Here is a 16,575-nt window from a genome sequence, read left to right as displayed (position 1 = left end):
CGAACATATCGCGTTCATAAATCACTCTCGTTGACTTTCATGTCGATATTTTATTCCTGCACTTCTTTATTGCTCATTAACACCTTTGTTACTCTTTATTGCCTTCATTAACGATATTCGATGAAATTGAAATTGGATCAGAATAATGCACAGGGGTGAAAGCACTTTAATATTTTTAATTTTTTATACAGAAGTCAGATTTACGACACATAATAATTAACTTTATATCTCATCGATTAAATAACGATTTCGCGAAATATTTTGAAAAAACTTTAATAAATATATTTCCAAAGTTACGCAAAGTAAGATTACACGAAACTTTTTTATATCGTTGTCAGTGAATTATAGAATATAAATATGATACGCGATTTTATAAATTTGTAATCGTCAATGGTATGTGATAATAAGATTCTATTGAAAGGTTTCAGGTAGGTATTTGATATTTTCAAAGGTATTTTGATATTTCAGAAAATATTGGACGTATATGTTGTGACGTTGTAAAATTTTTATTATCTTGAGGGAAGAGCCGTGTGTGCGCACGCTACTGTATTTAGTTTTCCTTTGGCCTAAGGCGACAGAAAATCTGCGTGGTTTGTTCTGGCCTGCTTCCAATTTTGCACGTTTTATCTCGAAGCAGAAATAAAATAGCATTTTGGCTTCAGGATGGTACCTGGATTAATATATATGGTTATAAATATAGAGAATATATATCGAAAAAGTTACGAGACCAATTAGATTTGAATTTATCCATGTACAAAACATTAAAACTTTGAATATTATTTTTAATAATGTTGAGATATTGATTAACTGAAAAATAATATCTCATTATACAGTTACTTTTGAGCCTTAATTGGATACAATTATTATTTAATGTTTATTATTAAAATTTGAAGTATATACCAATGTCCCACTATATCGAGGCTGTTATTTAATTTTATTCTTGCTTGTTTATTATTGTTTGAAACAATGAGAAATATTTTACAATTACAACAATTGCAATGTTGCAATATTCGAGCGTAATGCAAGATGAAAATTTAGTAATCAAAGAGCACCAGGTTTGTACAAACGTGGGAAATAAATCAACATTACTGGAAACGTGCTTTTCTCGCCATAAGCTCAGACCCCATTAAACATTAATTGAGCGCGTAATCCGCCTCGGTAAAAAAAAGCGAGTTACATCGGACAGTTATGTAAATTAGCTTGTATATCTCATCGCTCTCATCGATTTCCGGGAGTGCGGAGCGTACCGATAGAGAACGGTCGGATTTATCGGGATTTAGCGGGACTATAGTGTCCACGGAGGGAACATTCCCCCGATCCGATCGACTTATTGCGGGTAAAGACGGAGCGCGGCGCGCGAGATTTAACGCGCGCTTATTTACGGTAATGGCGGTCTAATTAACCCGGATTTACGCGCGCTCTTCTTTTCCGACGCGTTCTACCGTTTATCAAAATAAGGCGGCGGCAACGTCGACGACGAATTCCACTACGTCCTTAGCCCGCGGAATCCCATTTGTAACTCCCCTTTTCGCCCGTCTATCCCGCAGGAGTTTTATTCGCGCGGAGCGTCATTCGCCGAGAGATGCAACAACAAATTATCCTGTCGCTCCACGATGGCACTTCCGCTGGAAATCCCTGTCAAGTCTGGTTCTTAATGCACCGCGCCGCGAGACCGGCGGAAATAGCAATGACTGTCAAAGACAGGAGCTTCAATCTTCTCCGTGATCATGAACTTCTCGTGCTCGAGCAAGTAATCTCGTCGTAAAGCTTCGATTTACTATTAATTACGCGAAACTTGTAAGTCGCATTATAAGTCCGTAATTCTCTATTTAGAAGGACTATCTTAATTTTTGAGACCTAAGCGTAAAGCGGTATAAAGTTGAAAGGGATAAGGGAGATATAGTATCTACTTTTTTAGAATATTAAATAGGGTTAAGTCCGGGACAGTTCGACCACTTTTTGTTTAAAAAATCGTACATTTGTTAATTTTTTGCATTTATTTATTTTAAACACGTTAATGCTTTCTTGAAATATTTAAAAATAAATGTAAATCATAATTTATAAGAAACTAAAAACATTCATTTTTATTTTTTCTAAAAAATAGAGATATTGCAACTGGTCGGTCTCACCCGCATGTCAGGGTTAGACCGTCCACACATTGGGTGAGATCGACTTTAAAAAACATTAAATTAATGGGACGCCCTGTATATAACTTTTGCACACGTATATTGATCTAATAAAGGCATACAAAGATTTTTGTTACTATATTCTTCAAATGCGCATTACCATAACGAGTGCGTGCTAAGGATATCAATAATTATCAAAGATAATTTTGTATCCGTCATTTATGAAGTTTATTTAATATTTTTACAGAAATATTTTTAATTTAAACAGTAAGAATAATTTTTTTTTATTTTTGATATCAATTTTTATAAAAAATTTTGTGTTGGCTAGACTAATATTAAATTGTCTATTACTTTATTTTTATTATTAACAATAATATACGGTTATTTTATTTATATAATGTATTTTTATGCATGGATAACAAATTAATTATATCTAATAGACGTTTCTTTTAATTTGGTCACTATATTTTTTGCAGTGCTTTTTATTTTTATCACGTGTCATGTTCGTTTGTAACATTTTTCGTTTGATGAAAAACCTGCTTTTATTTACCTTCCGCGAAACATATCGCGTAACAAATTTAAAGAACAAACTACAACTTTTGGACCTGTACGCTAAATTATCACAATTTTCGTTTTTCCGGGATGCGAATGCTTCAAAAACTTCACAATCAGATAGATACATCTCATGTTATATTTCCTCCTTTTATTTCGCGAAAGTAAAGAATTTGTCCGAAAAACAGAGACGCGAGATCTCCACCGTTGAAGCTTACGTAGAGACCAGGTTATTGACTCGTTTCGCGCAACCGGCAGATCTCTCGAAAAAGATAAAATTAGATTTGTTCGCGTCTTAAGCTTCTTAACGTAACGGGTAAATTTTAAAGAAAATATCTGCGAGTGCTCAGATCTTACACTATATTTCGCGGGTTCTGCTAATACTATCTAAGAATAAGGGTTATCCAGATAATGACGATATTTATTTTTTCTGTTTATAAACTCGATATATTCTTGGTTTAATAAGCAAGCATAATATTTTAATTTTAATGCATAATTAAGTTATTATCGGTTTACTAAAAAGTTTAAATATTAAAAATTGTATTTGAAGAAATGTAAGAGCTAGAAAGAACATGCTGCAATATTCCATTTAATTTTTACGCAAAAGTGCTTTGATACATTTATTAGACATATTCACATATGTATATATCGATTTTAAAGATTTCGCTATAATATTTAAACTAGTTGTATGTATCACGTAATATATATGTGTAAATACAAAAGAGGGTACATAAAAGAAAGGGAAGGTGCTTCAAATTGCGTCGAAGCATATTCCTCAAATATGACCGATTTCTCGTCTGTCTCGTGTGAAGCGATGCGGAAATTACTTTTCTCGGAACAAGTTGACACTTACACAACTTGACTTGAGTGTCTCGCATGCGGCTTGCCGTTTAACCCCCCCCCCCCCCTCAACCTTTAATGCGAAAGTTAGCTGCGCGCACACGCGAAGTTCGAAAAGCTCTCCTGATGTCGATAAACGCGCTCGTCGCGGCTTGAATGCAACTCGTGCGCGGCAACTTTGCGCCGCGCAAGCACCCCGTAAATATGCCTATTACACGATCCGGTGCGAACCGTGCGTTTTTTGAAGAGGAAACCGACCTTACGGCGGCTCGTAAAACGCTCAATTGCCATTTCGGGGCCTAGGTAAGTTTCATTAAACTTCTCGCTGAGTAAATGAGCGATTTAAGCGTCGTAAAAAGTTGCAAGTTTCGGCGTTAGTAAAGTGAGTTTCTGAGAAAAGGACGGTAAGAAAGTGGAGGAGAAAATCGCGGGAATGGTAGAAAAGATAGTTAAAAGTGAACAGATAGTAGAATAAAGTAGAACGGTGTTCCCTTTCAAAAAACGTAGTTCGATTTCCGTTATGTTACGAAGAGAATAATAAACGACGGTAATGAATAATTGAAAACGGTGATCAGTTGAAAGTATAGATATACAAACAATAGCGATTATAGTAGTATTCTCTGGATTATAAATGTAAAAAGAAGAAAGAGCGAGAAAAGAAGTGATGAACAATGAGAGAAAAAAATAGTTGCCGCGGCGTTATCACAATTTTACTACAATTTTTAGTTATTTTTTATACCAATTACAATAATTATTTTACCATCAAATTATAGTCACAAATACCAAACACTTTCCTCTCAGTGAAAAGAGGGAGAAGAAACAAAGCGCCCGGTAAAAGGTTGCCGAAGGAATGGATTTATTCACGAGACTCGCGATGGGTGAAGGATAGCGGGAGATAAAACGGTCAAGATGTGCCCCGGCGAGGCCGATCTAACTTTCGCTGTTGCGGCGAGGCTATTTCACCGTTTGCAATGTCAGAACGCGATAAATTACCGCTCGGCTTTACCGCCCGCTCCTTACCTGTTGGCCGGCGACAACAGCGATCGAAAAGAACGACCTGTAAGGCGACGAAGTAACTTAACTCCGTGACACACTGCGCGCGAGCGGGAAGTCGATACCGTTTCGCCCTCGCGCGTGCGATGATACATATATCGTGCCTTAAGAAACGTAATCGTGCGACGTGACACTTTCGCACGACGGCATCGGACGGTTATCGGATAATCGGATAAATCCTATTTGCCCCTCAGAACTCGTTACATCTCGTAGTCATGAGATGAGGTGCGCGCCGGATAGAGTGGGTACACAAGCGATCCAGTTAGCGCATCTCCGGGGAAAAATTTTCTAGAATATTTACGTTGTGTGCGGGAGCACGGCTGTTGGCGGAGGAGCCGGTTAATGTAATTGAACAACCAAGTGGACGTTACGTCGCGGAAATTAAGTCGTCGGTGTTAAGCGCGCGCGAGCGCGCGCGCGTAGCGTTACTTTTATACCCAGCGGAATCGCGTGACTCGGCGCGTATCGCGTTCACCGCGCCGCGCGCCGGTGCGTGAATTTTAAGATAATAGCGTCTCCTCGCTCTTGCAGGCTTTATAACTCTTCAATTATTGATTTCTTTGTTTAGCGTTTTTTTTTCACAATTGATTTTGAGATGAAAATCAAGATGCTATATTCAGCGTAAAATATATATTGCCGAGATGCGAACTGAAATATTTCACGCCGCCTACCATCTCCTTAGATTTCCCTGCAGAATTTGGGTAACGAAGAGGAATCTACATCACGTTTTTGTTTAAAGTTGAACATACGAGAGGAAGCTCGTCCCGTGCAAACAACGAGCAAGCAAAATACAGCAAAAAAATAGACGTTTTATAATAAATATGATTACGCGAAAATATTGCTTTCAATAAATTGTACATATATGGCAATCATACTGAAATGCGTGGCTTGTGTACAGCGTGACCGATGCACGAGATATTAGCGATATATCTCCTAAATTTTGAACGCCGCATAGCTTATTCCGGTGAATAGGATTCAATGAGATTTACTGTCATTTGCCGGATATCGTTGACGAGCGACGTGCGATTGCAGCAAATACTTTAATTTCCGAAGCACAGAGCTATATGTACGCAAATCATCACTGAATATTCGAAATTGCGTTGTATATTTATGCCAAGTACAAACGGGGGCCTAATATCGCGAGTATTGTGCTTTTATGATGTAGTTATAAGCTTTGTAATACGCGTGATTTTGAGTTACAGTAATGAAAATTAATAATACATATGGATAATTTTAGAAAAAAGCATATTTGTATGATATAAATCAATAATATACAATTTTAGAAAAAAAAGAGTTTTATATAAAAGTAATTTAAATGATTTATTAAATTAGTTTTTTATCTTGAAATTAATTATTATGTGTAATTTACTTTAGATACTTTTTAGAAAAGTTAATTTTCTACAAATAATGACAATTCTTTATATTATAATTTTAATTTATTCAAATTATACAAAAATAATTTGCAAGTAAAATAGAAATTAAAATTCCATCACGATTTAGCACGTTATATTTAAATTTGTAATTTTACTTTTTAAATGCATATTTCTGTATAATTTCTTTTATATACCTACACATAATTGCAAACAATTGCGGAAATAAGATTATCCTTTTAGGATAAAGACTGCGCCGGATATTTTATCAAATTTTACAAATTTTAATGTGTCTGCATGCACCAATATGACCACCTATTATAAGTTGTGCTGCCGGTTCATCCTGTCAGTCGCAAAGATAGAGAAGACTACACCGTACGTCAGAGAAATGTATCAGCGTGCTCCGATATGCGCGCTTTTTTTTATAGCGAGCAGGATTTCGATAGGAAATGCGGTACTTGGTCTCGATTTTGAGGGAAGCGACGCGGACGAAGTGCTCTCGATACCAATACGCCACACGTTGACGGTCAGTTACAAATTATGGATCCTCAAAGCCCGATGCTGTTACTTGGCGTCTCGCCAGGCCGGCTCCCATCACAGGCCGCTACATTTTTTAAATCCTTTTGCTCGCCCGTCGACCACCGGCGCGGCGTGGTGTGGTTCACGCAACGACCGCGAAAATCAATATTCTCGAGATAAAGTATGAGCGTGATTCCGCAGCGCCACGTGCTCCGTCATACACGTCCGAAGACAGTAAATTCCACAGTAGTGCTCACACACTCAACGGAAGAAAAAAAAATTCATTAATATATATAATTACTGATGAATAAATGCGGCTATTATATAATAATTCCTTGTTAATAGGTAGCAATTTGTAAACGTGATAGTCAGTTAGATTTCATTGGAATACAATTTGTCTTTTTCGATAAAAAATACTTTAGAAAATAATCGACTAAAGTAAATTTTGTTTTTTATTTTATAAATAATTCATTTTCTATTAACATTAACATTTGTATTTCATATCGTACAAATTAGAAGATATTGCAGTGCTTAATATTTTTTCAACATACAAATTATATTATAATAGTGTATATTGCATTATTAATATAAAGTTACATGTGATTACATTTATATATGTTGACTTTTTAAATATTTGTTTCTTTCAAAAAACTTGAAGTGTATCTAAGATTTTTAAATTGAACAATCTTTAGTAATCGCCCGACGGAAGGAAAAATTATTCAGTGTAATCTTGGTAACGAAATTGTGGATCTCTAACTTGAGAAACACTGTTCCGCAAAATGCGCGCCGACTTGGAAGAACGAAAAATTACGATCTCCATTGCTGATATTGCGGCAGGATTATGCCAAAGGTAGCGCGGAAATGTTAAACAAAAAGTGGATATTGAAAGGGCCAAGTTTTACCCAGTTTTACATAACATCTTTCATATAAATTTTAACATTATTTTAACATTTATTTATAAACGATCTGTCGATATCGTAATGACGTCAAAAGCTCGCGTTTATTTATCCCGTTATTATTAACGACAAGATACAGCCTGCAATAATTAAAATTTCGCGATTCAATGCCGAAAAGTATAAAGTTTTCAACGATTGTCATCTTATATTTACTCTCACTATTACAGAAGAAATTAAAATTTGGCTAAATTTGCTTATAAGTTGGTTCGTGCTTAAAGCCCGCTGGATTTCAGTTCCGGCAAACGAGTTTTGGCACGGAACAGAGGCGAAAATGCTAATCGCGATTCAAGAAACGCAATTCACGAGAGGTACACCGAGTCTCTTAAACTGGCGATTTGACTTCCCGAAGGGACGATGGAGCGGAACAGGCAGACTCGCGAAGACGATAGCGCAGCGACTCTAAGGGGGTGGGAGCGTGTCCTCTTCAGAGATCACGCTCGTGGAAGTAAGAACGAACACCCCGTTCGATATCGCGGACACTTTGCACGTAATACCATTACCGGTAGCGTGGCGTTCAAACTGTATTCAGACGGCAAATGCGGACGACGAATGCGGACGGGGAAAGGACGATAATCGACTGAGAGGCTATACGGTTACTTTTCGGTTGGAACCGAAACGCGCGACTGATAGCTGTGCAACGACGCCCGACGGCGCGTAATTGTAAGGAGCCGAGTTAATTAGAATCCGGCATTCGTCGCGGAGATCCATTTTAATGATAATGAATGCCGGCGCGGATGTTGATTGAAAAGAATACCGCACGGATTCGCGATTCATGAGAAGTAAACGCGACCGCCTTTCTTAATGGTGAATCTCTTTTGACGGGAGAAAATGTTTTCTGAGAGGAAAGCGTGAAATTAATATTCCGGTACACACAAATGAAAAGGGAAAATGTTCATTGTAAGAAATAAAAAAAGCTTTCGAAAACTTTTTCATTATCGTAGGATACTTTCAAAGTGTGTGTATATATCCCGTAGTAAAAAAACTCTATATATCGCCATTGGAAAATTGCCATTCATTCGCCATTGCCGAAAATGCCAATGGCGATAAATGGCGAATTGCCTAAGGAGATTTTCTCGATTGAGTTCTCCATTCGAAAGGGAATGGGAATTTTTTAATAGGGATTAAATGGAAAAAATCTCCTTACTCTTTAGGCAAATCGCTATTTATCGCCATTCGCCAACGACATTTTTTGCAATGGCAAATGAATGGCATCTTTCTATTATTTATACAATTACTGAAAAGGAGTTTAATGTTACAACAACAAACTTGCGCGCATTATTTAGCTATAAGATATATAATTTACGTTTTGCAAAAGACAGCATTTGTCTTTGCAAAACTTATTTGCTTTTCGCCTCGCAGAGAGTCTGCGTATATATACATGGCTGGATGTATTTTACATACGAGAAAGCTCTTCTTGCCATGCGCCGCCTAGCGACATTGTTGTTGACGAATGCTCATTATTCGGCAGTGTTCAGCATTTGAACTTAAGTGGACATCGTTAACATTGACCATTGAATCAATTGCTATTTATTATTTAATGGGCATCGTTAATAGCTGATGATCATTCGGTTCAACCGCATTTGGTTTCCAATGGACATTTTTGGATAATATACTGATCATTCGGTTCATCCGCATTTGCTTTCCAATGGGCATCATTAGGTAATGCTATCTTTCAAATGGATATCCATTGACTACTCAATGGTCATTTCTGTACGCCATTGACAAGTGCGGAAATCCCAATGGGTCCCCATTCATTAGCCAATGGATTCGTATGAGGACCATTGGTTGCCATTGACTGTTCAATGTGCTTTTTTATTACGGGTAGGGACGTAGATGAACAATTTCTGAGAGTCTTTTATTAAAATATGTACCGTTTATAAAAATAGAATGTATAGAATCTAATATATAAACTTGAAACCATTTGCACTAATTAGTTAGAAAAATAATTACATTACTATAATTAAATTATTAGAAAGTAATGGCTCAAGGATTGCGAAGGATTTTATTCAGTTGTTCATTAATAAAAACAATGAATTTGTGAAAAAATTTTTGGACCATTCTTTGGTGTTACAATATTACTTAATTAATCCTTTTCACAGTTGAGCTTCCACTTACAATGATATTCTATCGATGAATAGCGAGCAGTAACACGAGAATATATCTTAAAACTCGACAAACCGCTGTAATCGCAACTTTATGTCATAAACCATGCGCGTAATGCGGCTGTCAATTAATTATTCTCGAGCGATTCAACGGCGTGATCTAAATACAAACCGTGGGAATTCGCTGCGACGCCAATAAAACGTTGCATTGTAAGAATGTTATCGGAAAATCGAATGCTTCTTTTCGTATAATAGCGCTTGTAGAGTCGTCGGCGAGTACCCGGCCGCAACTTCACGTTACACATACACACACACAGACACGCGTACACATTAATAGCAATCGGTATCGAGAAATCGCTCGTTGCACGGAGATATATTAGAAATTTTACGAGCGCGACTAGAAATGCCGGGCAGCTATAGACTGTGATATTTATTGTGTCCTATTATTGCTGTTTTCGCGCACCGGCGCGCGGCGTATAGGGGTAGTTACCAGTTGTATAGGACGAAGCACCCCAACGGCCCAAGTATTCTCGGCATTTTTCATGCCGTTTAACGCGTTATTCCGTGGGCGTTATTCCGTGGAGAGTTAAGTGCCTTATTATCTCTATCGATGTAATTTTTTCATCACATTCTTCACTCCTCTTTCTGTAAAGATAGCCATGTATGAAAAAAAAAATCATTCATTTTGCTCATATATATTCTCAATAAGAATACCTAATGGGAAATGGCTATCTAAGAAAGCGAGTTTAGGGTATTATTTTAGTAATAAAAATTAATTTGACAAAGTAAAATTTGGCAAAAATTTTATTTGAATTTTATTTTTCAAGATATTTATATAAAAAATTAAAATATCATGGAGAATGATGGAATTTTCTATACATGTATACTTGAATTAGAATTAGATAATTGAAAATTATCTTCAATATCTTAACTTGGTATTCGGAGGTTGTCTAGAATTTGAGTTTACAATTAATAATTAAAGCTTGCTCAATATTTATAAAAAGCTTAGAAATTAGAAACCTTATTTCCCATTAATTTTCGATGTTTTGTTAAAATTCAACCTACGTTTTATATGATTCGTTTTCGTTGAGGCTTCATCATGTCGCTTCCGACGGGTTCTCGTTGGGGAAGCCGCGTTTCATCGACGCATAATAAATGGAAAAGGCCACGTTCTTTAACGCGACAGTGAGTTAAACGCCGAACCGTAAATCGTTTCCCCACTCTGTATAGGAAAAGCGTATCCGGTACCGTCAAGGTGCTCGCTCATAAATCACGCCGCGCGCACTTGCGGGAGCCTCCTGAAATCGAAGGGAGGAGGGGAAAAAAGAGAAAAATATATCGGACGAAGGAAAAATCGCCTAGTGCACCGTTGTGCGTTTGTCGATATCGGACCCTATAAAAAGATATTACATCCCACAGATGCATGTATTGGTCTAAATTAATGATGGGACTCTCCAAGCAACTATAGGAGGCTGGTCAGAACATTGAAAATCGCACACGTTATATATATGTGTGTACCTAATCGTATTATGTGTATTCTTACATATATGCGAGCATTTAATTGATTATACATGCATCTTTGCCTTGTTGCATCGTATAATGATTATAATTTCAATTCACGATATTTTTTAGCAGGAATTTTTTCACACTCTCTAAAAGTCGAACAGAAATATCACTCAAAACGAATAAAATGCAATTGTAACAAAGAAATGAAAATTGAACCTGTGCACTTTGAGTGATTCGCCACTCTAAAAAAGAGTAAAATTGCGCTCTATATAAGTCCATTTGAGTGAAAGGGCACTTTTTTAGAGCGCAGTAGATTAGTATATTTATAGGAGTGAATTATGTCACTCTACAATTCTGAGTGAAAAATTTCACTCTGTTGGAGTCATCAGTCAAACGTTAGTGAATCGTGATTCGCTATAGCTTTAGAGTGAGAGCGTATCACTCCGGTGGAGTAACCGCTTTAAAAATTGGAGTGAAAAATTTAATCCTACTTTACGAGTGCCCGCATTTGCTCAAATTAGAGTGACAGCTCTCTTTTTTGTGACTATCGTAATTACTCTAATATATTAGTGACAAAATCACTTTATAAGATTTTAAAGAGCAGGCATTGCGTACTCTGAAAAACACTTGATTACATTTACACTATTGGTATCGATTAGCTTCCGCGGTCATTCTTTCCAAGAGATTGCTAGGATCTATTTTCGTCACCGACGAACCCGGGATAGATGAAGCCCGTCGCGATCCCGACATCTTGGCTCGATAACGTTTGGCTACCCGCGCCGATCACATTTAATTTTGATAAAGAAGATTTATAAATATGGGATCGTGCTTCACGTTGCCGATTGCTGGCCGTTTCGCCGACGGTAGCGGCGTCGGCTTTTATTTTTCCAGAAATACGAAATCCAATTCTCGATAAGACCGGCTTACGTAGGAACTGCCCCCGCCCCCCCCCTCTTTTTCATTCTCTTCCAGTCTATTCCTCATATCGCGATCGCGGCAACGCTATATCTCTCGCCAGCCGCGTTCGGGAATGTCATTCCGAGGGAGAAGCGCGACGGTGGCTTTTCCCCGAATACACGGGATTCTGACCGGCATATTTGACACGTGCCACTTAACGCGGATCGTTTATGAGATACGAAATTTTATTTCTTAAGTCGGACTGAATTTAATCTTGAAAATTTCGCGAGAATTTAATCCTCGCCAAACGACCAAATTTCTTGTACAGTCTTTAATTTCTCTACAGGATTAAATTGTTCTTTTTTTTACGATTCTGAAATTAGCGTGGAATCTATCACAGTAGTTCTGAAAAGGAAAAAGAGAATTTTTGTTGCAAATTGGGTACGTTTAGAAAAACGTGATTTATTTGCACACACGTATTACACGAACAAAATGGAACTTATTATGAATAGACTTAACTGATATCAATATTGAGACATTTTAATGATTCGATTACGCACGATTGTTGGCGCGAGCGCGCTATACAGTCACAACAATATTTCGACGATATTACAAAACTTTTCCGGAATATACTTTATTCTCCAGTGATGCAGTACGCGCATGCAACATTTTAATTAAAATGTTGGACAAACAAATGTTGATATAAATCAAACACAGTCCAACGTAGTCAGTAACTGGAGTGAAATATATTCGAACATTTTCTACGTTTGCTTATACACAATGGTCGTGAATATATAGTAGTAAATATAAATATTATATATAATAAATTTATGCAGTTGATGAATCTAAATATACGCAATATGAATCCTAGCTCGCTAAATAACAATTACAATTGTTATTTTTAATTGGAACATCGACGCTAATAACGCGAGCGTACATACGTATATTTATCAGCCGCGCGAATCTGTTGTAAAGTTTTATGCAATTTACTTTACAAACGAGATAAAATAGAAATTTTAATAATTTCTTATTAATTGCACAATAATATACAATTTTATTGGATGATAAAATAAAGATAATAAAAATATATTCTTAAAAGGTTAAAAAACATGCAAACTTAGCGTTATTAACTTTTTTCGTTTCTCTAAAAAAAATTCCTGAAGAATACCTGTTCTTATGACCTTTCGAGCCAAAATACCCCCTTAACCCTAGAACGCATGAGAGGGGTCGATTTCGACCCCAGGCGAACTTTGAACTACGCTCCTGAACTAGCGAGTGACATTACTGACTCAGGACCTGAACCATAATTCATTTCAACTCTCTAAAAGTAAGATTATGTTGGGCACAGCGTTGGTTGTTCGCTGGCAGTGAAACAGCACCGTCGCAAAGCGTGCGTGGGGTCGATATTGACCCCAGTTGTGAGTTGCCGTTTGTGTTTCGTCGGTAAGCTAATTTTATATTTTTTGCTAGAATCAATATATTTCATGTATTATTACGTAATCTGAGCATAAATAGTCATAAATATTATTTAAGACGAAATATCACACAACTTAGTCGGTAAAAATCCCGTTGCCTATAGAAGATTGACATTTCGCAGAAAATGGCTGGGCGATATAATGTTTCATTTTTTTCATATTTTTTACTATTTTGTATCAAATAAAAATAAAATAATACTTGAAATACAATTTTTTATGGTTTTTTCATCGACTTTTTCCATATTTCAACTTTGCGAATTTCTTCATTTTTATAGTCCCAAATAAATATATTTTTTGAACAGAACATAGCGATGACAATTTTTTTCTAATAGTCTAATGTGTCCTCTTTAAAACCCCGTTTGAATTTTGAAAATCGGTTGATTACAAAAAAAGATACAAATTTTTGTTTAAAAAAAGAGGTTTTTGCTGATTTTCTGCGTTTTTTGGTCTTTAAATGGATTTTTCACTAACTAAACTTGAGTAAAATTAAATTTACCGCATACCATTCTCTTCGTTATTAAAAAACGAAGAAATTCATGTAGGTTTAAAGGCCCTTTATTTCTGTAGGACCGGTTTTACGATCAAATAAAGCGTGGGGTCGATATTGCCCCCAGTCATGCGTTAGAAGGTCAAAAAAATGATACATGCGTTCTAGGATTAATTATGAAAATAAAAAATTCTCAATGATTGCGTTGTAATTGCACACAAATCTATATCAGTTACTTTCCATACGGTATTGCCGGTGCACCTAACGCTAATAATAATATTTGCAGGACCTCATGACGAAGAACAAACAGCGATATCGATGGCGCTTGCTAGCCTGCGGCATCGTCATTATAATCGTGCTGGCCCTGGTGATCGCAGCGGCGATCCTTCTGACCGGCAGCCCGGATTCCACCGCGTCCAGAACGAACGGCGCACCCGGCATTTCCCTGGAGGAATGGCTCTCCGGTTCGTTATCCCCCAAGAGCTTCAACGGCACGTGGATCAGCGGTAAGCACACTCTCCGCCTCTGTCCGCCCAGCGAACCGCGCTCGCCGCGGGGCGTAAATCCTTCTCGGTTCTGCGTGCACCTTCTGTTGAAGAAATCGCTGAAGAAAGAGAAGAAAACGGAAAATAAAGCTCCGCCAATTTTATTTCCCGCGGATGTCCGACTTTCGAAATGAGCTTCTCCCCTTTGACACCTCTCTCCTCCTCCAAGTCTAATTAAGCTCCGTTACTCAAACGGATTTGAAGCGCGAATAACGCATGCGGTTTAATACGTTGGACATGGCGGGCGCATAGGAAGCTTGTTTAACGGACGTTGCGCTCTTGCAGGTGGATTCATTTCCTATGAAATAAAGTTTATATGCTCGAAAAAGTGAAGGATTAAATGCCCAGTTGCAAAATAAAATTGTATAAAAATAGAGACATAAATTGTCTATTTTTTAATTTGAACAGAAACATGCATTAATTTTTACGGATTACTTGCGCAAAGCACGCGGAAACACTTTTTAACACATTAAATTGATGGTTTTAGCGTTGTGAATAATAAAATATTTACACGATTGATTCTCTTTCGCCGGTATTTAATGATCGGAAAAAAGATTCACAAAGAATTTCAATTTTATATTATTTAATTGTTACATTTTTAGGTGCTCTGAATTTTTCTAAAATTTAAACACAGCTCGTTTGCATATGCTTTTCAACAATAATAACAATTTATAATTAATGAATAACAGCTTTACGGCGTAAAAACATCGTTTAAATGAGATTCGAACGACATTAAAACTCGTTTGCCGCGTTAATGTCGGTCATTGTTCGCGTTCATGTCCGCGCAAATCTTTCTCCGAGCGCCATGGCTCCCGATAAAAGCGTTTTTTTGTTTCGCGCGCCAGTTTCGACATGCGTGCAATTTTCCGGTTTTACCCGCGCGCAATAAAATTATCATATATCATAAATCTCGCGTGAGAGACAAAAGTCGTTCAGGTCTTTCCCGCGCGCGCGCGCGGCAGCGGGAACGTCAAATTATATCACGAACGTATGTCAGGTAGTCGCGGATTTTCTCTTCTCTCCGCGCTCCCTTCCCCCCCTACCGCATGGACCCCCCAGGCTCGCGTATTATGTAACACATCAAAAGAAGATAATAAATGATTCACGGGACGCGTGGACGCGTAAAAGCGGATATATGGTTCCGCGTCGACGAATATTTATATCGCCTCTTTTTCGCGCAGCGTGAATGACGCGCGACCGCCGAGGCATGAAGTTCAAACTAATTTTATATTTGAGGCGGGCGGCCGCGCGGCACGGCGGTGGCCATTCTACTTCATTCGCGGATCCATTTGTCTTTGTTACGGCACGACCGCCCGACATCGCTGTCGGCCTATAAATCCTTTCGTCAGGTCGGGAACAAAAGACGGGTTTTAATGGATTTACGCGCGGCGGTCAGTATCTTCCCGCACTATCGCTTTAATTCTTTTTGCTCGAAAACGTCACGAACCTCCCCGCGGGCTCGGGCTCCACGGTTAACGGTCCTCTTCGCGGACGCGCAAAGTAATTTCGACCGGCGCGGAGCGGCGTAAAAATCCGGCTGTGGAGGATTTTCCCACTGCACTGCCGCGGAGATCGAAATTAAACGCCCGAAAATTGTCACGCACACGCGTTTTTATATTTCAACTCGTGGTCGACGCTGAAAACAGTCTGTGAATATTAGGTCGTTCATATTAAGGAATACCTGTTTTTTCTCATTTTTCTTGCTGTATAGGTTCCAGAACCCATAAAAGCCTAATACAGCATTTAATTAAAACCCATGGAGTTCTATTAGAGGAAATAATGTGATTTAATTCAAATTATGTATTTTAACATATATCCTACTTATATACATGGTGGAATTATAAAAGGTGAGACATTGCGCATAATGGCGGCATGTGGGGAGGGACCGAAATTTCAACCAATCAGATTTTACCCATTTGGTAACGCGCGTATTTTAAACGTGAATGACTAATCAGAAATAAGAACATAGTATTTATATATAATATATATATATTTGAAGTAAAAATATATGTGTATTTATAAATATTAACATAAACTCATATTGTACACTACTGAAAACTAATAAACAATACAATATTGAAACAATACAACAGAAAATAAAACTTATAAATAAATGAAAATATAAGAAATATATATAGTGCTATCTA

General features: G+C 37.5%; 1 protein-coding gene across 9 annotated transcripts in view; it reads left to right on the top strand.

The window, feature by feature from the left end:
• The window catches only part of LOC139816883 (venom dipeptidyl peptidase 4), a 509,974-nt gene that overhangs the window by 326,467 nt on the left and 166,932 nt on the right, over positions 1–16,575 (top strand). For all 9 annotated transcript variants that reach the window (XM_071784690.1, XM_071784692.1, XM_071784698.1 and 6 more), the window contains one exon: positions 14,170–14,389. In XM_071784690.1, the coding sequence (XP_071640791.1) occupies positions 14,170–14,389 (220 nt within the window). The remainder of the gene's footprint in view (positions 1–14,169; positions 14,390–16,575) is intronic.

Source organism: Temnothorax longispinosus, chromosome 7 (genome assembly GCF_030848805.1).
Source record: "Temnothorax longispinosus isolate EJ_2023e chromosome 7, Tlon_JGU_v1, whole genome shotgun sequence".
Taxonomy (NCBI): Eukaryota; Metazoa; Arthropoda; class Insecta; order Hymenoptera; family Formicidae; genus Temnothorax; species Temnothorax longispinosus.
The sequence above is the reverse complement of the archived record's forward strand: the minus strand, read 5'-3'. Positions and strand labels throughout refer to the sequence as shown.